General features: G+C 35.0%; 1 protein-coding gene and 2 long non-coding RNA genes across 4 annotated transcripts; all 3 read right to left on the bottom strand.

Annotated features, from left to right (window-relative positions):
• Window positions 1-3980: 3980 nt before the first annotated feature.
• Window positions 3981-19152, bottom strand: LOC123662027 (post-GPI attachment to proteins factor 6). The gene is made up of 4 exons (XM_045596918.1): window positions 18468-19152; window positions 14432-14680; window positions 4894-6036; window positions 3981-4815 (listed from the first exon to the last, which is right to left on the bottom strand). The coding sequence occupies exons 1-4, from the start codon at window positions 18748-18750 to the stop codon at window positions 4094-4096; spliced, it is 2397 nt and encodes a 798-aa protein (XP_045452874.1). The 5' UTR covers window positions 18751-19152; the 3' UTR covers window positions 3981-4093.
• A 4062-nt stretch (window positions 19153-23214) lies between these two features.
• Window positions 23215-26752, bottom strand: LOC123662031. Of its 2 annotated transcripts, XR_006744435.1 has the most exons (4): window positions 26423-26752; window positions 25880-25938; window positions 24618-24692; window positions 23215-23639 (listed from the first exon to the last, which is right to left on the bottom strand). It is a non-coding gene; the product is annotated as an uncharacterized LOC123662031 (long non-coding RNA). The 2 variants fall into 2 exon arrangements; XR_006744434.1 differs by lacking the exon at window positions 26423-26752 and having other exon boundaries at window positions 25880-25979.
• Window positions 26753-26887: 135 nt separating this feature from the next.
• On the bottom strand, window positions 26888-27426 carry LOC123662030. The gene is made up of 2 exons (XR_006744433.1): window positions 27151-27426; window positions 26888-26987 (listed from the first exon to the last, which is right to left on the bottom strand). It is a non-coding gene; the product is annotated as an uncharacterized LOC123662030 (long non-coding RNA).
• Window positions 27427-27523: the final 97 nt, after the last annotated feature.

Below are 27523 nucleotides of genomic sequence, written 5' to 3'. Positions count from 1 at the left end.
TAATCTATGTCCGTGTCAATTCTATAAGGATCAAATCCTGGCTTCATAAAGTAACCAACGTCCATCCATCCCATAGTGTCCATCCCATACATTTATAATTGTGATCCTGCTAAAAAATTCAAAATAAATTATATCTTATTTTTATTAAATAAACGAATAAGGGATAGAAATATAAAAAGCAAATGAGTTTGTATTCTAGGATCTCAATTTTATTCTCCAACATGATGCAATTGAAACATACAAATTATCACATATGGCAACATATTTTTAAATAAATTAGCACTTAGATCAAAACTTTATTTTTATGTGAATAACAATAAAATATATAAACTATTTTTAATGCAAAAAGCCATAATTACGACAACCTTTAAATATTTGCTGTTGAAATAATATTTTAAATTACTTATGAACCACAAAATTTGAAAAACAAGTCTTTATTGACACAACAAGCGATTCTCAAATATACTATAATTTAATATAATAGTTATATAATGTTTGCATATATTTAACCACAAACATAATAACAGACAATCATTAAATTTAAAAATAAATTGGTAAGCATAGAATCATATAACATACAACAACATTGTTTTGTGCATATATTAAAAAACAAAAAAAAAAAAAACAATAAATAACCATTTTCTGGTCCCAATAAATCTAATGAAGTATTCATAACACTTAAAAATTATTTGGGGCAATACACACCAATTTTGTGCACAAATGTGCAAAAGTATCAAAAAAGCTAAGTTTATATGGCACTACGTTCTTATAAAATAATTTTATTTACTATACTAGTACTAATTTTAAATTGACATTAAAATAATATAATTAAAACACATTATTTTGTTCATAAGATTTGATACCTACATAAGAACAAAAATCATTAGGTTCGTTCAACTCTCGCAGAAACGCGCGATTTTGACGATATGTCGAAAAATTACCTGAGCATTGTGAAGCTTACTAATGTTATATTTTAAATTACGTACGTATATTTTGTACATATACATTAAATAAATTGAAGCCAATTAAATTAATTTCTTTTTCGAGAGATCATTGAAACGTAAAATACTGAGCAAAAAACAGAATTGGAATTTATCACAATAAATTTCCAGAATGTAAAGCTGATATCCCTAAGCAGAGAGTGGAATGAGGGCAAATATAAATATAACACTAGGCACATCAACCTTTCTAAAAAAAATCATTCTCTCAATGCTAGTTAGGTATCCCACTATACATTTTAGACTTTGTTCCTAATCGTCTTGCTCCATTTATTAAATTTATTGTTAGTTTCATTTGCAATGGGAATTTTTAAAGTCAGCTACAATATACCACAAATTATTATATTATCTGAGTATATATGACCGTAGACAAAAATAATTCACATTAACAGCAAAAGATAACTACATTATAAAATATGAGAGTATTAAAAAAACTTTATCATATGACAATTTAGCTAGAATAGGAAGGTACTTATCGCATTGTGTAAAAACTTTTGTAACAAATATTTTATACAATATTTTAAAATATTTTACATAAAATATTAGATAACTAAACAAAGCAAATAAAAAATCGTTATACTACGACTTACGCGATTTTCAAATCCTTAGTTTTTTATGTATACGGCTTTTGTTGCTATGAGACTTATTAAATAATGTGATACATCCATATTCATTTACACTACATTACAAATTGTTTATAAAACAGTAAATCAATTCGTAATATTAGTCAAGGAGATACATTAGATGGTAATTTTCAAGTGATCTAAAATCTTTTTTTTTAACAAAATGTTTCAAAGGCTTCTATTTAACATCTGAACTATTTAATTCTATTTAAACTAAGTCTAGTACAATATATATGTTTTTAATTTTATTTCTATTAAAAAATAACCTATTTCAAACGAGTTCTTTTAAATGTTGTTGGTGATATTGTGTGAAGATGGACATGGCTTATTTTAAAAATCAACTCTTTCTATGCTGCACCTCGGCTAACGCATATTTTACTCATGCGACTACAGTTGGGTCTCATCTAGAGCGTAAGTCCGTAGTATTGCAGCATACATTAAAATAAATGCTAAATTTTCATTTATATTATTATTATATTAAACAGGCGATAAGGGACGCTATAAGGCACCAAGAGTATGAGAAATTTTTGACTTTCATAAAAACCGGATCACCAGATATTTATAAAAATACAATCATATAAATAAATGCATTAAGTTTTATTAAACATTCACATTTTATATAGAAATACTGAGTCATAGTACAAGTGTATTTATAGGTAAGATATATAATTGATTTGAACCAATATCTATTTATTTTTCTATTGGTAAAAGGTACCAACTACCTACCATTTAAATAATCGATCCAGTAACATATGTCTAATATATTTTTTATCTGTGTAACAATTATATAATATTATTATTACAAGAACAAGATATATAATAATGAAGAATCAAATACAATGGTAATGGTATTAATGCTAAGTAAATGTACTTAGCATTAATTCTGAAAATAATTGGACTATATTTTGATAATGAAGAATCAAATACAATGGTAATAGTATTAATGCTAAGTAAATGTACTTACTTAGCATTAATTCTGAAAATAATTGGACTATATTTTGAGCTAATAATATAATTAACATGGAACTTTTAAATGACAATTCTAGAATGCTTTCTTTTTTTAAATTACTCACGTTCAGGACGCATTGTACACTTTAATTAGAGTTTAATAACTAATTTAAAATCGTGAAATATAAACAGTTACAAATTGTAATCTCAATCGATAGGCGTTAAATGGTACATATATTGTCGTAGGTACTACTTCAAAATAAATTTCAAAGGGCTTTCACGACTAAAAAAAAATACTGTAGCAACTACAGGTTTATACCAATATGAAATTTTTTTGCGTTTTATAATAACACACACATAAACACTAATGTCTATGTTTATAATTATGATTAAAATTTAAAAGTTTCTATAATTCAATAATTACTTTCAATTTTTGGATAACTCCAAAAAAATGAGCCTCGAAGTTTTTGACAAAAATATTGATACCTACGGCTAAATGACGCATGAATTCCAAATTGATGATGAACATGAAATTTCGATAACAATCAGTAATTCGATAACAAGAATCGAAAACCTTTTAAGATTTAAAATGGCTTTGAATAACTTATTATTTAAAGTAAATGCGAGTTAACTTGGTTTAAAAAATCGAAAACATGTATATGTATGTAGTACCTACTTAAAACAAAATTAAGAAGAAATATATAAAAATTTACGTTTAAAACTTTTCAATGGCTTACATTACATATGATATGAGATTTTTTTTTTTGAAAAAATTTGTTTTAATGGTGTCATTACTATGTCTTCAGACTAAAATATTGAACGGCAAAAATTATGTATAACGTATATATTATACATTAGAAATAATAGCACACATTGGAATGTTTAGTTTTATAACAATATACAATATATGATAAAGACAACAGTGTAGGAAAACAACAGGTATGTTATAACAAATATATGCAGCATATGTCTATCTCACACACATGTAAATCTGATGTATTTTGAATGGTAGTAAAAAACGACTAATTAATTTTCTGTATATGGTAAAGAATATTTTTGTAGCAACATAATTATGACTCCTTTGTAAAATACTAATTGAACAATTATAGTTTAAATATTTTTTACTAGCAACACTAAAAAAGCAAAGGAACAATATCCGACTTTTTTCATAGAAGAATTTGTTTTTATAATATAGTACAATAATCTATGAGTATATTGTCATGTGAAATTTTATTCCTAAAACGATTAGTGTAAACACAGAAAAATATATATTTTTTGTTCATTTAAGTGGACTAGCATGCTAGAGTTGCATGTTATATTAAAACTTTATTCTTAAGAACTAGTAAAAATATTGCACCTACATTGCCAAAAATTGGCTAAATAATCCTACCAATTAATAAAAGTCAGTAAAGATGTTTTAATTTAATATTTTAATAATTTCGCGGAAATATCTCATAATTATTATGGATACCTTGGAAAATTCTATATTTTAATTTTAGTATCTTTCCATCGTTAAATTTGCCTCTACGGTTCTTCCCGCCTATTTAAAGTTCTCCAAAATGGCGACGGATATAATTGCCTATCCGGTAGAAATGGATTTACGTTACGTCTTTTAATATCAGGCAGTAGAAACACAACGCTAAGAGCTATTATCATATGCCACAATGAGTGAACTATTTTATAATTCTGTTCTGTTTGCAGAAACGCGTAGCAAACGAGACCTGCCGATACTAAAGCGAGACCTAATGGCATGTACGTCGTATAATAGGATCTGGGAAACTGGGCTCTTTTCGTCTTTCTATAATCAGTATACCAACTAACTAAACATATAAATGCACCAAATGCGACGGGTAACAGGAATGCCACGATCGAATGCATATTCCACGTTGTCAATAAAGCTACTACTATGGCACCGATTATCTGCAGGAATGAACGTAGTTTTAGATTGATTATGCTCATCGCTAGAAGAGTTACCCAAAAGGACATAAGACCGCAATAGAAATCACCGAATTGTAACAAACTACCTCTCATGATGCAGTAGGCGATTTGGGCGGGGGCATCACAGGCGTGGTAAAAAGTCGAGAAAAGCATCGTAAAGGCATACATTACTGCTTCCACGAAGTACATCCGGATAGTCGCTACGTAAATTGACAAAATGAAGAGAAGATTACTTAGCGTTAGGAGAAGAACTGCGAGTAACATGTGGAAGTGACTATCGACCCTTGTATCGTCTGAGCAATCCCAACCTGAAAATAAAAGGAAATAAGATAAACATAAAGCAATGGACAATAAATGAATTAAATAATATATCTTAAAAAACTTACCACCATAGCCAGATAAACAGGAACAAAATGACATCACAAGTCCACTAAACGTATTAATTCCGCAGTTTCCATGGTTACTGCACCTGCCGTTAACACATGAATTCGATGAGACAGACAATACAATAGTCGTATTACATTCTGTCTCACCTTCCCTAGTTATATTGGAAAACATGGTACTGTCAATTTCCTCGGAATTCTCAGTTGTGTCGACGTAATACTTCGTGCCATTGTGCGAGGTGCGACAAGGACAAACAACATTATCGCAGAACAATCGGAAAGTGAGATACCATGTCGCGCCTTCCGGAAACGGAATAATAATTTTGTCATATATAGATTCAGAATCCGTACTATTCAAGACAAACAGCGCTGGTTTTACACGGTCGTTGAACTTGCAATGCCCCGATTGTAACGGTATACTTGAATGACTCACGTCCAAACACACCACAACTTTAAAGAATTGATTGTCTTCTGTAAATCCTAATAACGTTCCTTTCTTGAGTTCTCGTTTATATCCCATATAATATTTCAAGCTCATTAGAACGCTTGCTTCGATGGTCAAACTTCCACCTATATCTATAAATTGGTTGATATCAAATCTGAATGATTTAATCTCATTGGAGGTCAAATTTACTAAACTAGTGACATCTTGCAAATCAGTCGTTGGCAGTCCATAGTCGAACGCGAAAAACCTGTCTTTATCATCACGCATAAGAGTTGCTAGGGTTTGATTATCCACATCATCAAAATCTTTGGCGTATGAATCACAATCAGCTATTTTAGACGCGTTTCCATCTAATAGATCCACGTTGATAAAGTGTACCGCATTTGGGTAAGAGTGGAATGTTACGATCTGGTTTTTATTTACACTGGGATTGAAAACACAGTACAGTATAAAGTTATCCTCGGTCGGAGATGATTCAGATTGCACTCGCACTGTGATATTTTTATTTGGAACTGTAGTCATATTAATATTTAAATCAAGCTTAAGTGGTTCCAAATTATCTTCAGATTTACATTTGAAAATTTTTGGTAAAGATTCGTAATCTATTGTCAGCGGTTTATAACAATTGATGTATTGGGAAGTGTCGTCTGCTTTCACTTGTAGATCGGTGTACAAAATTGTATGACAGTCTGCAACCAAACCTGGAAAATTTAAATAGACAAAATCAGTTTACAATTTTTTTATCATCATCATCATCATCATCGGTCGGTTTTTAAGTTCCAAGGTGGTAGTGGAACTGTGTTTCCCTTTTTTTTATTATTATTATTAATAATAATAATAATTTAATTCAGACATATATTATATTAATTATTCCTAATAATATTTTTTTTTATTTCACTAGGTCGGCAAACAAGCTTACGGCTCACCTGATGGTAAGCGATTACCGTAGCTTATAAACACCTGCAACACCAGAAGCATCGCAAGCGCGTTGCCGACCCAATCCCCAATCCCCCCAGGAGCTCTGCTTACTCACCAACAGGAACACAATACTGCTTGAAAACAGTATTATTTTGCTGTGATCTTCTGTAAGGTCGAGGTACTACCCCAGTCGGGCTGCTCCGTATTTTGAGCAGGAAATTCCTGCTGTGCCCTACCTCAGTTAAGGTACTACCCCAGTCGGGCTGCTCCGTATTTTGAGCAGGAAATTCCTACTGTGCCCTACCTCAGTTAAGGTACTACCCCAGTCGGGCTGCTCCGTATTTTGAGCAGGAAATTCCTACTGTGCCCTACCTCAGTTAAGGTACTACCCCAGTCGGGCTGCTCCGTATTTTGAGCAGGAAATTCCTGCTGTGCCCTACCTCAGTTAAAAAGTTTTTCAGTATTTAATAAAGTTCGACTACGTTGACGATGTTTTTATTTTATTTCTTGTCGATATAAATTGTAGTCGTTTTTTTTTGTCGGTTTGAGAACAAACAATTGCTTAGTTCAAAGTATCTAAACCTTGCAACGGAAGTAGTGATATCACTTTGTTATAACTATATCACACAATGAACTATTGTAGGGTTGCCATCGCATAAAGTATCGAAGTGGATAAACCTATAAATCCCCGAATATTTGAATAAGATCTGAGTATCCATCGGATAAAAATTGTTTCTGATTAGAATTCATTTAATGTATCACTTATATATTACTTATTTTATCTGACGTAAAAAATACGGGTTTTTAGAGTAAGTATAACAAACCCGGAAAATCGGGACAAATGACAGCCCTAGTTTAATGTACAGATGTAACAGAATAAAATATAGGTACAACACTCGTGGAAGTGGCACGGATGTTGCAACAATCATGATGATCTATTCAACGAGGCCACTTTAGGAATTGAGTATTGTTAGTTTTGAAATCTAACCTTCTAATAAGGTAGGGTAACGTTTTCATAGGAAACTAATTTAAAAAACTCTATCATGTATCAACACAACCCGTTAATATACAATTTCTAAAGCTATTAAAAACCGGCGAAAAGGCTATTTTATCAAAAATCAAATATCATTGCAACTTCATGAATATCGTAAGCATATAACAAGAAAATCTAATAGGTCAACTGATTTTTAATTGAAAGCAATCAACCGTAATGATGCGTGATTTATTGTTGCATTATATCTTTGTAACAAAGTTTATTTAGAAGTACATTTATCCTATTAATTTATACATATTTTTATGAATATTCTCATCGCAAAATTATAAATGGACTAGCTGACCCCGCAAACGTTGTTTTACCATATATGTTATTATCCTTTTGATCCCCCCCCCCCCTTAAAACTTAGGGATATGAAAAAATAGATGTTGGCCGATTCTCAGTCTTACCCGATATGCACACAAAATTTCATAATATTTTATTAGCCCCCTCAATCGGGGGGTAAAGTTATTCGCGTCCGTAGGTACTACCTAACCACTTGCCCCTACACGTGCCCCCTGGGTGGTGCTAAATGAATAACAAGCCGAGAGTGCCTGCGCAAGCAACCCTGGGCAGTGCCGGCGCGAGCACTCCCGTAACACACTCACACACACATAATATACTCACCTAGAACACCACATTTACACTACACAGATACACTCTCACAGGCCCCCATACGCGCAAGTGCGTACATACTAAACATGCACCTATACACCTTCTACACACAATAGACACTCACAACAAGGTTTAAACATAACACTTCTGCAGGGATGGTGTGGTCAAGTTCCTGCGGACCTTCCGTCGCAACAATGAGCGAGGGTTGGCCCCAATTGACCACCCGCGTGTTTGTGCCGTGCGCGGGGACCCGTAAGGGGGGATGAAGGAATCCTGGTGGCTGAGCCGAAAGAGCGTCGGCTGTTGTACGTCTCCAAGGCAACACTCCACTTTGGTCTGGATTTCTCCTGACACGGGAGGCCGGAGGCTAGCCACCTTCGGTCAATCGGCTGCGACGTCCCGTCAGAGGGCCGTCAGGCGAGAGCTCTGTCCCGTCGGGGGTGGACGACGGGTGGGACGGTGTAAATCATCTCGCCCAGCTCGGCCTGCTTCCTAGCGGGGTGGGGCTCTATATCCTGAGGTGACTTCTGGCGCTAACAGCGTCCCCACTTGAGGGCTCCAAGGAGGGTGGAAGCACTCTCAGGATGAACTTTATACTAACACTCATGGCTAATAAAAACAAAAACAAAAAACCTAATACCAAGGCCGCACCGGGGGCGAACAACCCTGCTGGAGCGCCTACCACCAACCAACCGGCTGCACCTCAGGCTCATAACCTGAGTGTTGCGCCAACAATCGAACCGGCTGCACCTCAGGCTCACAACCTGAGTGCTGCGCCAACCCAGCTACTGGCTGCACCTCAGGTGCAGCACCTGAGTGAGGCAAGTACAAGTACCTATTGACTTCACTTCTCTGAAGGCAGCAATGCCGACAGCCACCCAACCCTGGCAGGACGAGTCTTGCTGGAACCTGGTGACTGTTAAGAGAAGAGAGGTCAAAAAACGTGACCAGGTGTCGGCTCGCAAGGGGAAGCGGGCTGTAGTCCGTGCGGAGGCGCGGCGAACGCGACGCCCGACTGACGACGGGAGTAGGCCGCTAGAAGCTGCCGAAGGGAACGAAAGGACCCACGCTGCCCCTGTCAGTGTTGCGCCGGTCCCTGGCGAAGCCGGGCCGGCTGCACCTGTGGGGGCACCCTCGGAGGTTGTGGCAACTGCTGCTGCCTGCGCCTCCACAACCAAACGAGCCAGACGCCGAAACAAGAATGCGACAAAGGCGAGCCACGGGGAGCATCCAAGTCGGTCGAAACCCGCGAAGCGGGACCGACCGGATGACTCCTTCACCCCCCAGGGTAGTGGCAAGCGTCGCAAGCCTACCCACACTATCGGTTCTATCAAATACGCTGACGCGTTAAAGTCTAACGACTACTGCGTCGCGATTATGATGGAACCCTACCACGACCTCTCCAAAGAGCAGGCTGAGGCAATTGAGAGGCAGTTGCAGGGGGTGATGGACGAGGAAATATTCTCGCCCACCACCTCCACAACACCCGTCGCTGCACCACAGTTTAGGGGGAAAGCCTTCCATAGTGAGGGCACCCTTAAGATGTGGTGCAGGGACGATTTTGCCCTCCAATGGCTTCGCCGCTCCATAGGGAGGATTTCGTCACCACGCGCGGGAACCAGACTGGTTGTAAGAAAGCAGTCTGAGATCCCGCGGCGCGTCAAAGTAGGGCTGTTGATCCCGCAGGTGGAACCGGAGGATACTCTGGATAAAATCCGCCTGCGGATCATGTGCCAGAACCCGCAGTTCCGCGTCTCCAACTGGGCGCTTTACAATGCGGTGCCAACGGAGGAGAAGGCGACGATGTATCTCCTCCTTGGCATCCCGGAGGATGACGCGGAAAAGCTGAGGGAAAGCGAGCGTAGAATTTACTACAAGTTTGGCAATATCTACGCTCGTTTCCACGATGACCGCACTACTGCACTGCCGAATCTCGGTGCGGACGAGAAGGTCCCTAGTGACCTAGGCAGTGCAAATAACAACATGGTGGAGGGACAGCCGGGCTCCAGTAAGGAGCCTGTCGTCGACACCGGCTCGTCTGAGTTGAGTCCCCAGTTTGATCTGGGTGATCTTTCCAAGGATGAGCCAGGTGATCTTGACGACGCCATCCTATCCAGCGATGATGGCGCTGCCAGCTCCACCTAGAAACCAATTAAAAATCACCCAAATCAACCTCCAGCATAGCCAGACTGCGACGGCTAACCTACGCAGATTGCTGGAGGGAAAAACGAAGACCGTGGCCCTGATCCAGGAGCCGTGGATCAGGAACGGGAGAATCTGCGGTCTAAACAACATTGGAGGTAAGTTACTTCTAAATAATAACGTATACCACCCACGCACTTGTATCTATGCACACAGGGACGTGAACATCACCTTAATAACCGAGTTCTGCAGCAGAGATCTTACAACCGTTAGGCTCCAAAAGGAACCCTCTTCGGGCCTGCCTGATGTGGTGATGGCATCCGCCTACTTGCCGGGCGATGCTGACATCCCCACTCCGGAGCTGGCCGCGCTTGCTGAGTACTGCGAGCGCCAGGGTCTGGAGCTCATCATATCCGCTGACTCCAATGCGCACCATGCGCTATGGGGCAGCAAGGACAACAACCAGCGAGGTGAGGATTTTGTTTCTTTTCTACTCGCAACTAAGCTTAATGTAATTAATAAAGGATCGGAACCAACTTTTGTAACTTCGAGATCCCAAACCATCATTGATCTAACTCTGGCGACAGAGCATGTGTCCGAATATATTTCAGATTGGCATGTGTCTGACGACGTGTCGTGCTCTGATCACCGGTGGATCAAATACAACCTAGAAGTCACGCTGACGTCACCTGCACCCCGCCGTAACCCTCGGAGGATGGACCGCGGCAGGTATGAGCTTCTGACAGCGGAGAAACTCAAAGGCGTCGAATTACCCGATAACCATGAAGGCACGGAGGACATTGATAATCATATCAACCAGATAACTGACTGCCTAATCACCAGCTTTGAACAAACATGCCCACTTTCATCACCTAGAGCGCGACAGTTCTGCAAAGGGCACTGGTGGGGACCGGAGCTCGAAAAGCTACGACGCAGGGTGAGGAAGTTGTTCAACAGAGCAAAGAATACTCGTCTAGAACACCACTGGGATGCCTACAAGCAGGCCCAATATCACTACAAAAGGCGCATCAGAATAAGGAAGAAGGAGTGCTGGAGGCGCTTTTGTACCAACATAGAAACGAACAATCAGGCGAACAGAGTTAAGAATATATTGTGCAGCGAACCGGTGCACAACCTGGGTAACCTGAAAAAACCGGATGGAACATACACCAAAACGGATCTGGAAACTTCAGAACTGTTAATAACTACACACTTCCCAGGATGCCAAATCGAAAGAATTGCGGCATGGGAGGAAGAGCCAAAGAAGACACCTGTAATGGTGGACTGGATCACCGCCAAGAAAATTGTCACACATGACAAAGTAAAATGGGCCATCAACAGTTTCTTACCATACAAGTCGGCAGGACTGGATAAGGTGTTTCCAGGTCTGCTAAGATGGAGTGATAGGAAACTTATCGACCACCTTGTCTCCATATATAGGAGTTGCTTAGCTTATTGCTACACTCCAAAGTTATGGAGGGAAGTTAAGGTAGTCTTCATACCTAAACCCGGCAAAGGAGACTACTCACAACCAAAATCATTCAGACCTATTAGCCTTACCTCCTTTCTATTGAAAGTTTTGGAAAGGCTAATAGATCGGGAGCTGAGGAGCACAACTCTGGTTGAGCAACCCCTGAATCCCAACCAACATGCCTACTCAATGGGCAAATCAACGGACTCTGCCCTACACAAGGTTATATCCTATATAGAGGGCAATCTCCATCACAAAATATCAACCTTAGGCGCCTTTATTGATATTGAAGGGGCCTTTGATAAAACTAAGTTCACCAGCATAAGCCGTGCCCTGACCAAGCATGGAGTCAATAACACGATTGCCGGGTGGATTGACAGCATGCTGAAGTACAGGGCTATCCAATTCACTGTGAATGAAATAACTAGAGGCGTTGTAGCGAGGGGGTGTCCGCAGGGGGGGGTCCTTTCCCCACTTCTGTGGAACATAGTGATCGACGAACTGATCACCTTGCTCAACGACCGCAGATTTCTAACAGTGGGCTATGCAGACGACTTAACTGTACTCATCAGTGGACCATCTGAGAGGACAGTCTGCGACCAAATGAGGGCCGCACTAAAAGTCGTTGAACAGTGGTGTACGGACCACGAACTAACAGTGAACCCCGCAAAGACGGAACTTGTGATGTTCACAAATAAACGGAATTTAGGAAACCTTAAACTCCCTAAATTATTTGGCACCAGTCTTGCCCTAACCAAGGAGGTCAAATATCTTGGAGTAATCCTAGATAGTAAGCTTCTTTGGAACAGGCATTTAGACTCAAAAATCAACAAAGCCAGCATAATCCTCTGCCAATGCAAAAGGCTCCTCGGCAAAAGCTGGGGCATATCACCTAAAATTACTCTATGGCTTTACAAAACAATTGTCAGGCCTATAATCACCTACGGTGCGGTAATCTGGTGGCAGAGAACAGAACTTACAACCGTTAGAAACAAACTCCAGCGGTTTCAGAGAATAGCATGCTCTGCAATCACTGGCTGTATGCGTACCGCCCCCACAGCAGCTCTTGAGGTTATGCTTGACCTGGCACCGCTTGACTTGTTCATACAACAGGAGGCGGCTATGTCAGCTATCAGGCTGAAACACTTGGGCTTGTGGTGCAACCAGGAGGGTCCACACAATAGACTTTGGAGCAACCTTGTGAGCTATGAGCCACTACTTGCTGCTCCTTGTGATAGGATTCCCAAACAACATATTTTCGAAAGAAAGTACCATATACAACCGTTTGAGGCTGAAAGAGACCAATCCGGCATACGCGAGGTCCGCATCTACACGGATGGCTCCAAAATGGGGTCTGGCACCGGTGCCGGAGTGTACTCACAAGACCTCAATATCAACTTATCACTAACGCTGGGCCAACACAGCTCCATCTTTCAATGTGAGTGTGTTGCGATAACCCATGCAGCCACCGCCGTCCTGTCAAAAGGCATTAGGGATTGCAATATCCGTATTCTGTCGGACAGCATGGCCGTACTTAAAGCGCTAGAGAGCAGTTCGACTAACTCTAGTCTTATATACGAATGTCATCAAACCCTGGAAGTATTAGCCTCACACAATGAGGTAATCCTCCAGTGGATAAAAGGACATAGTGGATCGCACGGAAACGATGCTGCCGACGAGCTTGCAAGACAGGGGTCCAGTACAAAGGTTGCCGGCCCAACCATCCTATTGCCGCTACCTTTTGGACAACTGCGCTCGTGGGTAAGGCAACGTACACGTGCAAATCACAATGCCCTTTGGGCAAACCAAACCGGCTGTAGACAGTCCAAATTGATACTCACGGAAGTATCACCGCACCTAGCGTGCCGACTGCTCAGTCTCAACCGCCTGGACATCAGAATAGTTGTTGGCACGATTACCGGCCACATGGCACTCAACCACCAACTATTCATCATGAATGCAACAGACAGTCCTCTTTGCAGGGGCTGTCTGGCTGCTGAAGAAACAGCCGCCCACGTAATCCTGGAATGCGAGGGAGTGGCCGCACACCGGGCTACCATCCTTAAGGATATAAGGACGCTCCGAGAAGCCTGTGAACGCCCCAGGAGGCTTCTGAGCTTCTGGAAGGAGCTGGGCTGGCTGAACTAGTCAGCCCACTTTTCACGCATAATGGACCACCTTTGCGTCTAAATGCGGAAAATCGAGCCCAACACAAATACAAATACAAATAGCCCCCTCAATCCCCCCCTCCCTTGTAATTGAGGGGTATGAAAAATAGATGATATTCGATTCTCAGACCTACCCAATATGCACACAAAATTTCATGAGAATCGGTCAAGCCGTTTCGGAGGAGTTTAACTACAAACACCGCGACACAAGAATTTTATATATTAGATTAATGGTTTATTTATGACTTATATCATACTAAAAATAATGAATTGTTTACACTAAAAGTTGTAAAGTAGATAGATCATATTATTTTTATTTTCTATTATCTTGTATAAGACCCGATAAGTGATAGCACATAAGCTACTTTTATTGATTTACCTACGCGGGTAAAATGTCGTAGTGGGCTGGTAAACATAAACTTATAGCTAAAAATATAAACAGAACTTTATAAGGGTACTACCTACCATATACGGTTAAAATGATAACCGGGTATTGCAAACCTACTACGGTCTATATAAACATAATTCCAACTGTGCCCCCTTACCTTAATAAATAAATAGGATGACTAGACAAATTGATACCAATTTTATTATCACAATTATTAATGAGAGACTTTATAATCTCTTCCACTCAAAAAGTTCTGAACGATTTAAATTCCCAATGTTACTGGAGTAAACTAGTAGTAGTAGTAGAGTAGTTGGTAAAACCAAAGACTACCTACGGTTAGTTTAAAATATTATTAACTTACCTTCTTGTTCAACTTTTTGCGTTCTCGGATCCTCCCACTTAATGTAAGCCAGGGCATACCAAATGCCAGGTTTCGGATTTTGTATTGAAAACGATATATTTTTACCGTCAGAGAGTATCTCTATCGTGTACATACTTTCTCTGCTATCCGCATTAATGAAATCTTTCGGAAACGGATATCCGTCCGGATTTACGACTGGGTAGGATCCATATTTTAGGTGTATTATCACTTCACGCGGACTACATGAACCTGAAATACAAATGATATTAATTAATTCAAAGACATGTTTACATATGTAGTTAAATTGAATTATTGTAAAGTATGATGTTGTCGAATAAAATACAAATATATGAGATTTTGGACAATAGGGCTATATTGCTTTCTATCCGTCTCTTGCACAACATAATATTATATTCAGTTGTGTAAAAAAGTTTAAGTAAACAAAATAAAAGTTGTAGCCTAGCTTAAATTAAAAGAGAAGTTTCAGTTGCTCTTTTGTGTGCTTTTTGTGTTCTAATCATTGTTTGATTCATCATCATCATCATCATCATCATTTCAGTCTATCACAGTCCACTGCTGGACACAGGCCTCCAAAAGTTCACGCCGAAAATAGCGTGAACTCATGTGTTTTGCCCACTGTCACCACGCTGGGCAGGCGGGTTGGTGACCGCAGGGATGGCTTTGTCGCACCTAAGACGCTGCTGCCCGTCTTCAGCCTGTGTCTTTCAAAACCGGCGGTAGGATGGTTATACCGCCATCGGTCGGCATTTTAAGTTCCAAGGTGGTAATAGAACTGTGTTATCCCTTAGTTTTACGACACCCACGGGAAGAGAAGGGCTTTAATGTCGTAGCCACACAGCATTTGTATTAGTTTGATTAGTATGTTAAAATTACAGATAAAAATTCGATTATTTTCAGACTATCAATATGGACTACTTCGATTTAAAATATTTTCTATTGATTTCTGTGGATGTTCCTGACGTTGAAATAGTTACAGCAAACTCTTAATAAATGATTGTTAAGTTCAAGTCTATCCAGAGAAGATTTGATTAGTTCAAGTTCTGAGTATGAGATCATTTTACAAGAATTATGAATGTTTCCTGCCACTTATCATCTTGACAATAATGACTGAGGTCAATGAGGTAAAAATCTTTTACTATTTTTCGCTGTATTTCTGTGCAACCAACAAGACGAAACCAGCCAATGACGATACACAAAATATATTGAGGAAAAACCGAACAAAAGCCAACATAGCCGTTTTAAGAATTTTAGTTTCTCTATGAAACCATCTATCTGTATGTTTGTTTCAACGCGCAGTGTACTGTATAAAAGAGGAATTGGGTTTTTACGGTTTAACGTTTAGTATAGGTGAAGAAATGTACGGGTGGACGAGAGGTAGCAATTGCCCTTCCCCTCCCAAAGTGCACGAAGCAAAGGGAAATTTATAACAATGTTTATTAACAAAGCAAGTCGCACTGCGTCTAATTCGTTTCTCGATACATTTACATGTATAGATTTTAGGTTGGGCAGTATTTTTTATTAATAAACGTTTTTGCTACACTCATACCGACTATTAATTTTCCTTTTATTTAAGAAAATTATAGCTACAGCCTTGGATGCTGGAGGTCTAACCTAAATCTAGTTCTTTAATAAAGCTATGTTAGCAATGACTAAAATAAACTAACCCACGCCTATCAGTTAATTAATGAACAGATAGTTAAACTACGCGACGTGTAACAAATAATTTGTTATAATTATGTAGCGTAGTTTGTAAATTAAATAGCGCAATGTTACATTTTTAAATGAAAGCTAAATTAATGACCGGTTTCGTATAAACTATATCTAAATGTTTTCATGCAACAGAAACTTAATTATTATATATACATGAAAATGAAACAAAATTTATATATACATTTTCTGGATTTCTACGATCGCATTTCAAAAATAAAATTTAGGCTAAATTTGCCACCCAAGGCTCCAGCCTACTCGACAAATCTGCCACTGCCAGCTTTTTAAATTATAATTTTATCAGAGTTAAAAACTGTTCTGTGGCTACGGCATTAAAAAATATAGCCACCCCCTCTCTTCCCGTGGGTGTCGTAAGAGGCGACTAAGGGATAATACAGTTCCACTACCACCTTGGAACTTAAAAAGCCGACCGATGGCGGGATAACCACCCAACTGCTGGTTTTGAAATACATATGCCGAAGGGCGGCAGCGTCATCGGTGCAACAAAGCCAACCCTGCGGTCACCAAACCGCCTGCTCAGCATGGTGATTATGGGCAAAACACGTGATTTCACGCCATTTTTGGCACGAACTTCTGGAGGCCTATGTCCAGCAGTGGACTGTGATAGGCTGAAGTGATGATGGTGATGATATGATGAAAGAGAGTGAGAAGTGTGAAAATTAACTTTTCTTTATCCTTTTTTGTACCACACACATACCAAAATTGACAGCTATAGTCTACTTGCTCGTATCATCCGTATTAACCATCACAAGTATTACAGTTTGAGCTTTACAAGGCCTCTAAAATTACTTTAAATATTTACGAACTTGCTAGAAGAGGATTCTAATTTTTTTATTAACTGTGTATCATTCTTAATAGTAATAACAATATTACTTACAATACTGAACTAATATTAAGTATAACTGCGTCATTTTTGATAGATCATTGATAGATGATTAAAAAGAAACTTAATACTCAGATATATCTAATAAGGTATGACACTGACACTTTACTGAGATAGGGCAGATGAGGAAATATTCTGCTCCAAATGTGGAGCAGCCCGACAAAATAATACTGCATGAAACAAAGAACAGATTAAAATAATACTGCTTTCAAGCAGTGTTGTGTTTCTGGTGAGTAAGGTGACCAGAGGTGTTCGGGGATTTGGAGTAATGTCGGTAACGCACTTGCTATTTTTCTGAAGCTACAGTAATCACTTACCATCAGGTGAGCTGTTGGCTTATTGGTCGACCTAGTTGTATAAAAAAAAAAGATATTATATCTTTTTATCCTAATGCTCGCACACAACCACAACAAAACTACGAGAAACTAGCTTATGATTGAAATATCGAGTATAAGATTACTGTGTTTATATTGCTAACTGAAAGTCATAAAAAAAAATTATAACATTGATTCTATGCATATACTGGCTAGAATTTTATCTTTGACTCCATAATTTTTTTTTTTTTCTATAAGTGACTGTATGTTTCCCTTTTTTGTGTACAAAGATAGATATCATTGGCCTTAGTCCATCTGTTGCAAATTATTTAGAAAAGTGTGCTCTCCACAGAAAGACACTAAGTTCTATAAATAACTGTATGTGTTATTTTTTATTTTTTTTGAGTACAAATATAGATAAGAGTAAACATAATCAAATAAATAACTCTTTTATCTATGAATTTAAGCTCTCCTATGCTAAAAAGCAACTTGAAAGATAAGTGAATTCGTAGTATTGTACAGTCCAAAATCCCCGACCCTTCTTTATTTTCTGATTCTTTATAATCATGATTCAGCTTTTAACACTTCACTGCGGGGCATAACTTTCTCCATGTAGCGGAAAATTTCTATAAATTTGCAGAAATACCCAGAAAACGTAAAACAAGCAGTGTTACTAAGAACTAGCATCTTTTTATGAGTAATGTTAAAATATTTAAAAAAAAGCTATCAAATATTAAAGTTTAAAATATGATAAAATATAATATATATTTGACATTTACTAACATTAGCACAACTAATTACTTTAAGATAAGTGAGAAAAAAAAACAACAATAAAGGCTATTGATATATTATCTTTATAACATATTTTCTAGATAACTTATCAAACAACAAAAGATAACAAACTCAAAATTATATAAGTTAAAGTGTATTAGTAATTAATTTTTTACTTTATGAATAAATATATTCTTAATTAATCTGACTACCCAAAAAGCTATTCGACTAGCTAGCAAACTTTTTTAATATGGAAGTAATAAATAAAAATAATAATATGAATACTACACTAAATAATTAATTTAAATTTAATACAAACCTATATTGTTCAAGTGCAGTTCCTCCGACTGAAACGTGAATTGTGCATCACTGATATCGTTCGCAACAGGATAAAAAACAACCGAAACAGTGCGATAACTCCTGTACATGTACACGTCTATTCCAACATGCCTAGTTACCAATTGATACCCTTCTATGATCACCGGTCGAGTCCTAGACAATTGCTCAATTATTCTTTTCTTTTTGAACTCAATTTCTGCTTCTTTATCATTATTGCTGATCACATAGGAAAACAAAAATAATACTAAATAAACGCTTCTCATTTTTCACTAAGTTCGACTGCGTTGCCGTAGATTTTTAATTACGTGTTTTAATCATTTAAACTAAGGTTTAATTTTTAATTTAGTGGATTGGCAAATTTATTTTACTATTTTTTTTTTTTTCGAAAACGGACGGTACTGATCGATAGACCATCACTGTTTTTGGTCCATGAAGATATGACAGTTATGACAATGACATTGTGTAGAATTCTGCACAGACTTTATATCAATGATAAATCAATTATAATAAATCTACGTTGTAATTTTGTATTGATTTTGTATATGAATTCTGATATCGTCAATTTTGACATTTAAGATAAAAAAATTATAAAGTCCCACACATAAAGAGATGAAAATAATAAAAATAAAAATCATAAAATCAAATCACACACATTGTAGCTACAGTACAATGCCAAAAAGCTTGCTATCTAACAGCAAATTTAGACCAATATGTATATTTAGGTACTGAATAAAAGCGTAAATATATTAGCGATTATTTAATATGTATAAATAAAACATATAAAATTATGTTGTACAATAAAGAGTATAAGTAAATTAATATTATTAACTAAAACGATTTAGTTCTTAAAAAAATAAAAACAAATTTTTTTTGACTTTATTATTATTTCTTAAGATAAGAAAATTAATATATATATTAATTGCCAAAAATGGCGTGAACTCATGTGTGTTACCCGTAGTCACCATGCTGGGCAGACGGTTTGGTGACTGCAGCAAAACCTACCCCACCCCAGCCTGCAAAATAATGATATTTGTAATAAAAAAAATACTAATTGATAGATTTTGAATAGCTCAATTCAACTACGTTGTCCTTTTAAATTGCTCACCTCAAATTATATAATTAAAAATCAATTTTTTTTAAAAAAATCAAATTTTTCAAACTCCTATATCTTTCGATGTATACAATATTCTAAATTGCTCAAAGTGTTAAAAAACTGCTCAAGTTGCATTTATAATTGCTCAAGTATAGTTTGGAACAGATCCACTTCCCTTAATTTTTAAATAAATATAAATAGTTTGAACAAATAAAATAATGATATTTGTAAAAAAAAATGCTAATCGATAGATTTTCAATAGCTCAATTCAACTACGTTGTCCTTTTAAATTGCTCACCTCAAATTATTTAATTAAAAATCAAAAAAGTCGTTGAAATAATTCTTTTATCAATATTTTCAAACTCCTATATCTTTTGATGTATACAATATTTTAAATTGCTCCACGTGTTAAAGAACTGCTCAAGTTGCATTTATAATTGCTCAAGTACAGTTTTGAACAGCTCCACTTTCCTTAATCTTATTATCTATTATCTATATATATAAGAATCCATTGCTGTTCTTTAGTCTCGCTAAAACTCGAGAGCGGCTGAACGGATTTATCTTATCTTGGTTTATGTTCGTGGAGGTGTAGGGAAGGTTTAAAAGGTGAGAAAAATTTGAATAATTTCCGGGAATACGGTGATTTCCCTACGCCCGGATCTTCGTCGACGGGTAAGACGTCTGCGTCCCGATCAGTTGTTGCAAACGAAAAAGTAGAATGCAACTTGAGCAGTTTTTTGACACTTTGAGCAATTTAAAATATTGTATACATCAAAAGATATAGGAGTTTGAAAATATTGATATATGAATTTTTTTCAACGACTTTATTTATTTTTAATTGAACAGTTTAAGGTGAGCAGTTTAAAAGAACAACGTAGTTGAATTGAACTATTGAAAATCTATCGATTAGTATTTTTTTTTACAAATATCATTATTTTATTTGTTCAAACTATTTATATTTATTTAAAAATTAAGGGAAGTGGATCTGTTCCAAACTATACTTGAGCAATTATAAATGCAACTTGAGCAGTTTTTTAACACTTTGAGCAATTTAGAATATTGTATACATCGAAAGATATAGGAGTTTGAAAAATTTGATTTTTAAAAAAAAAATTGATTTTTAATTATATAATTTGAGGTGAGCAATTTAAAAGGACAACGTAGTTGAATTGAGCTATTCAAAATCTATCAATTAGTTTTTTTTTTATTACAAATATCATTATTTTGCAGGCTGGGGTGGGGTAGGTTGCAGCAAAGAGTATATAAGTAAAGAGGTGTCACTCCATAGACACGGTCGAGCTCCGGGTTCAAGGTTTTGCTATACTTCAAGTACCAACTTTGTGGTTGAGCTCTATTTTTTTCGTTAAATTGGTAATAATGAAGCATAGTGTTGTTACTGTTATCCTACCGGAAATCGATAATAGTGTGGAAAAGGTCGATAAATTAGTCGATAAAATTATCGATACTTTTTGAGTACAGGGTTCTTAATTTTATAAATTTTATTTAAAATAAAAGGTTTTTTGTATATATATAATGTATATTTAAAACTTCTTGGTATATACTACACTACTACTAAATTTCTTGGTACTACTACACTTAACCAGCGAAAAAAAATCTACATTTTAAACAAAAATGAAGGTAATTGTTACAATTAAACATTACAAACATATTATTTTGCCCTGATCACTAGTGTCTCGGTAGACATCACCTATCTATTATGTCATCGGCTTTATAAAATAAATATTACAACAAATTATTTAACCTAATGTTCCTAGTGTAAGCAGAGAGGAAAAAAAGCCGGACAAAACTCTCGGCAGTCTTTTCAAATTTAAAGTTGTTATACAAAAAAGTTACATTATTGAAGGCATGTCGATCACAACAGCTAACAAACAAATTTTATATTTTCGCAAGCATACTGCGATACATCCCACAGCTCTCAGCACATTCTAGGCCTCTTTCTTCAAGTAGGAGAAGGATCGGAGCTTAATCCACCATTACAAAACAAATTAAATAGTAATTATCAAACAATAACAAACACTTTTACAAAACAAATTAAATAATAACAACTATTAATTATCAAACAATAACAAACAAAATTATTTAAAACATAAAAACATGTTAACAAAACAAATTCTTAATTATTAAGATATTAATTAATATTTAATTATAACATAGATGATTTACAAACATAACATAAACTTATTTACAAAACAAATTAAAATAAATAAATATAATATAATATCTTATAACATTATTCGTATTATTATAATATTATTCGTATTAGTATAACGTATTATTTCTGTTTTTGGTGTACAATAAAGTGTATTATTATTATTATTATTATCTTATAACATACACACAGTCATATATTCCTATGTTAAGCAACTTAATGCTTGTGTTACAGGTAACAACTGACTGTACATTTTTTGAAATAAATAAACAGAAATAATATATATATATAAATATATAAATACACGTAGTACATTCAATCTCAGGCGGGAATCGAACCTGCAACCCGTGGAACAGTAAGTAACAATAACAAAAAAGATGATTTAAAAGCATAACAAACATTTACAAAACAAATTAAATAGTTTCTAATAGTAATTGTCAGCCAATAACAAAAAAGATGATTTTAAAGCATAAAAAAAATATTAACAAAACAAATTAAATAGTAACAAATAGTAATTATCCAAAATTAACAAACAACATGATTTAACACTTAACGTAGCATAGTCACAAAAAAATCAACTCTTAAAAAGTGATACAAATGAAATGATCTCGCAAAACAGTAATTATCAATCAATAACAACCAAGACGATGAATTTGACCCATAACATATTCACAAAAATCTAAAATTTTTAATATACAGTAAATAACAAACAAACATAACAAACATATTTACAGATATTATCTAAGTAAAAACAATTCTGAAAAGCATTATATAATGATCCTAGGCATACAGATAAAAAACATAACGATTTACAAACATAATAAGAACATATTTAGAGTAATCTTCTAAATTCTTATTTTTGTATTATTAAATGTTTGTAGTAGGTAATTCCATAAAGTACTACCGATTTTAAAAATTCTTTCACGGGATGCTACAATTCCATGTACGCCATTTAATGGTATGTGGATAAACGAACAGCGGATTATGGGAGAAAACGAAATAGCGAAAATCGCGTAATCTATGTGGGCGAAGCCACAGCGGAATTATTTTTTTTTGGTTCTAAGCTAAAATATACACATTTAAAAACTTGAAAAACAAAAAACATTGCAAAGACATTAGATGTCAAGAAGAACTGCCAATATGGATGTTTTCTACAAACATTGTTTTATAGTACTGACAATATAAATATTCAACAAGAATCTTAAAAGTTGTTATCTAAGCTTTGTCTTGATCACATTATTCTAATTGTATATTTTTGTCTTTACATGATTTTCTAATGAATAATAAACAAAGATTATGAATTAATTGATTTGTTTTTTTCTATAAAATGCTCATTACTTAATTGCAAACTAGTCTACTGCTTTATATTTTTAATTTGTAAGTCCTGAGATATAATAGCTTTGAAATGAATTTGGCTCTTGTTTATGAAATGACATAAAGGTGTAGAAGGAAAGCACAATGAGCTCGAATCTTTCCACCATTCTTTAAAACTAATATAATTGTTTAAGTCGTCTACTGGTTTATCAACTTTTAACGAATCTTTACATTACTGACATTTCGTTCTATCTAATAATTTTGCAGCTAAATAAACACTAACATATACTACTGGCTGCTCCAAAAAGTTACATAAATCATTTTCATATAAAAAGAAATCAATTTCATTGGGCAGAGACAAAACAGGATAAACTATCTCATCAACAACTTGAATGTCATCATTATTATTTCTATTAGGCATGTCAGTGCGGACCCCGCTAATATTGTTATAAGCTACAAACAATTTATTAGTGTCTTCCTCACAGTTCGCATTTCGACTGCCAAAGGCTTTAAGCTTAATTTAGTTTGAGTCAAATGACTCAGCAGGATCTTCTCACGTTCAGTTAATGTAGAATCTGAAATTTAAAAAAAAATCCTGTTATTATATATACATTTTTTGTGTATGTACGTATTACGTACATACATACGTTGAAAGTATACAATATTATGTATAATGTGATTTATTCCTTTAATTTCATAAATTTTTACTTAAATATAATATTATAAAATAATTTATTGCTTTTATTATATTAAGATACATTTATTATTTTTATTTCAATATTAAACAATGCTAATATTGATATATTTTATTAGTGATCGTTACAGTTTAATATGTATTTAATTTTGGTTTAAATAATAACACAAGTATACGACAAAGGAATGCCCATTGCATGATACAATTGGAATCATTGAATGTAATTATTATTTTTTCCCTTTTTCTTCAATTTACTTGAAATATTATAACAATAAAATATACGTATTTGATTATTACTAAGGAAAGAGCTATATCTAAATAAATTATTTTGTCATTCTATTTTTTAAACTATACTATACTTTAATAGTATAATATCGAAATATATATATAAATGTATAAAATATAGATAAATGAAACTATGTTAAACATTAATGTTAATGCATATTTAACAAAACTAAGCAAACTTTTGATTTATAAAATGTAAATTATTCAAGCAGTATAATTAAAAATTTATTTGACTCTCATATGCTTGATATTAGTCAAATGTGTACCGGGCTATTCATAGGTATAATGAAATAAATAATTTTCCCATAGAAAGAGTGTGTGCTTCTATTAATAACTGGCCTCAACTTTTAAGGGTATTGCAGCCAATGGAGACCAAAAAATTAATACATAAAAATGTTTTAGTTGCTTATAATTATCTATGTAGTAACATATACAGTTAGAGAAACATTTTATATAATAAAGTGAACTTGTGTCATAAAATTAAATGCTAATTAGCTATATGCTTATAGTAGACATGTTACTGGTTAATGTTTTATGTAATCAAAAATGTGAAATTTTCATTTGTTATTCTTACCTAGTGTTTTTTCAAAAGTAAGTCCTTGTGGTGCCTGCGAAGTAGAGGGCAAAGGGAGAAAGCTGTATTCAGCATCTGAAAAATAGTAGTACAATATCTAAATATATCTAGTATCTATTACTTGTTAATTTTTTTTACATTTTCCATTATTTACTCACACTTAAATTATCTGAATTTTATTTTCTACTAGCTTCTACCCGCAACTTTGTCCACGTAGAATAGTTCCTTTGGGCTAGCTGGGGAAGGTCTCAGAAGGAAAAAATCCGATTTTGAAACATTCTTCATTGGTGGTCCACTCTTATTGGTCTTTGCGTGATAATATATAGCCTATAGCCCTAGCCTTCCTTGATAAATGGGCTATCAAATACTGAAAAAAAATTCAAATTGGTCCAGTAAGTCCAGAGATTAGCGCGTTCAAGAAAACAAACTCTTCAGCTTTATAGTAATAGTATAGATTTGATATGAAATTATTTTTATTTTAAAATTAAAGTTAATGATTACTTATCTTGTTATATAGAAAATGAAAATGATTAGTTTCCGAAGGTTATTCATAATCATTTTATAGAAAATTATTATTATAATCATTTTATAAAACTAAAAATCTTATACTGCATTGGATCATTTGTATCATATGTTGTGAATCGTTGCATATATGTGTTAAAAGATATTAAAGATTCTCAGAAAGTGTTTTACATATATCTCTCATTTTATCAGCGATATGTATATCAATCAGCCTTAGATATCTGATATCTAAGGGCCAATATTATCTAGGTAAATGTATAAATAATAAATTAAATATATGTCAGATGATTTTTTAGAACATTGACTAACAATAATCTATTATATGATATTTATTACAACTGAGATTGTACTGCCATTATCAGTACAAAATATATTTAAAAATTATCTTTTTCTATACAGTACAATTGTGAACATTTGTATGACTTTTATATAATCTCATCTTTATTTTTTTTTAAATTTCCAGTACATACTTAGTAAGACAGAGTTTTTGAAACAACAAGACATTGTTTCCAAGAAAACTTTTTGTCACTTATTAAAAATGTATAAGACTTGCAACAGCAAGTTATTAAAATTATAAGTAAGTTCATTTAATTAACAATAAAAATCTTAATTTTATCCATCATTAAAAATATATTACATAACCAAACATGAACTAACAAGATGCTGTACCTCTTAAAAACACTTGTTACTTCTAACAACATAACATAAATAAATATAATATAATAAAGTAGTTTACTCACTTTTAGATAAAATATTTTCATTTCATTGCACATTCTCTGAATTTGTTATATCTTGAAAACTAGAAAATAAAAAAGAATTTATCATAAACATCAATTAGCATATTATCATCATTACAGCCTATACAGTCCACTGCTGGACATAGGCCTCCACAAGTTTACGCCAAAAATAACGTGAACTCATGTGTTTTGCCCATAGTCACCACGCTGGGCAGGCGGGTTGGTGACCGCAGGGCTGACTTTGTCGCACCGAAGACGCTGCTGCCCGTCCTCGGTCTGTGAATTTAAAAAGCCAGCAGTTGGATGGTTATCCCGCCATCGGTCGGCTTCTTAAGTTCCAAGGTGGTAGTGGAACCTTGTTATCCCTTAGTAGCCTCTTACGACACCCACGGGAAGAGAGGGGGTGGCTAAATTCTTTAGTGCCGTAGCCACACAGCATATTATGAACCAGAAATAAGGCTAGACAAACAGCTAAACAAAAACATCGAGAAAAAATAATTGTAATGTAATTTATAATTATCATAAACATATAAAAAAAATTTGCACCTTTCAAGACTTGAGATTTTTCTTTTTCTTCACCATATAAAGGAAAATCTACCAAAAGACTGTCATCCAATGGTTGTGGCAAATTTAATGTTGGAATAGCATTTTTAATTAATCTATTGCCCTTTGTATTAAAATACTTTTTTTCAAAGTGATATCCACACAAATATTTAATTTCATGCAATTTTTTAACGGGTATGTAAGCAGTCTTCATTCCCAACTGCTTTGACCCAAGAACGACACCTGAGAGTAGAATTTTAATCGTCAATTTAAATTAAAAGTTTAAATTTTACATAGTCTACAACTAGTTTTCTAGTATACATAAGTATGTATAATACTTTAATGTTACTTTATTACTACAGTTAGCTATTTACTGTTATAAAGATTTTAAGTAGAATTTATTTAAATATTGTATTGTTCTATTGTTAACACCACAGAGCATAGAAATATTTACACTAACCGATCAAGTGGAAACTTCTTCAAAAATACATTGGCTCCAGTCCAGGGGTCCTCTTTAGACCACAAATAGTACATTTTTGATATCTCACATTACGTTTCACTGTATTTTCTAAAGGAATGAAAACAGAAAAATATAGTATAAGTAATAAAAATATAGGTATAACTATAAAATACTATTATTTTCTGTTGATATAGATATTAAGAACTTATTTTCAAAAGCAAAATTACTTCGTTCGACCAAAAAGACCAATGATTCAGGTTTAAATACAAACCCATAGTAAATCCCTAGAAGCGACGAATAATATTCTCACAATAAAGTATTAGGGCTCAGAAAATATATATGCAGAAAAAACTAAAAATCCGAAATTCCGGGCGTGGTTACTCGGTGGTTGCAATATAATATGGCGGTTAGGAAATAATTGTTCGAGTCAAAATTTGACAATTACGACGTTTCCGACGTTTAAATTTTTTCATTTTGACGTACAATTTTGCCAATTTATATAAAAATTCAAGTTTGGTATACAAAGTATAGCAAAAAAAGTGTCGCCCTACTGGACTGCAGGGCTGGCTTTGTCGCACCGAAGACGCTGCTGCCCGTCTACGGCCTGTGTATTTCATTACTATCAGTTGGATGGTTATCCCGCC

The sequence above is a fragment of the Melitaea cinxia genome, chromosome 18 (genome assembly GCF_905220565.1).
Source record: "Melitaea cinxia chromosome 18, ilMelCinx1.1, whole genome shotgun sequence".
Taxonomy (NCBI): domain Eukaryota; kingdom Metazoa; phylum Arthropoda; class Insecta; order Lepidoptera; family Nymphalidae; genus Melitaea; species Melitaea cinxia.
Note: the sequence above shows the minus strand (reverse complement) of the source record. Positions and strands in the feature narration are given on the sequence as shown.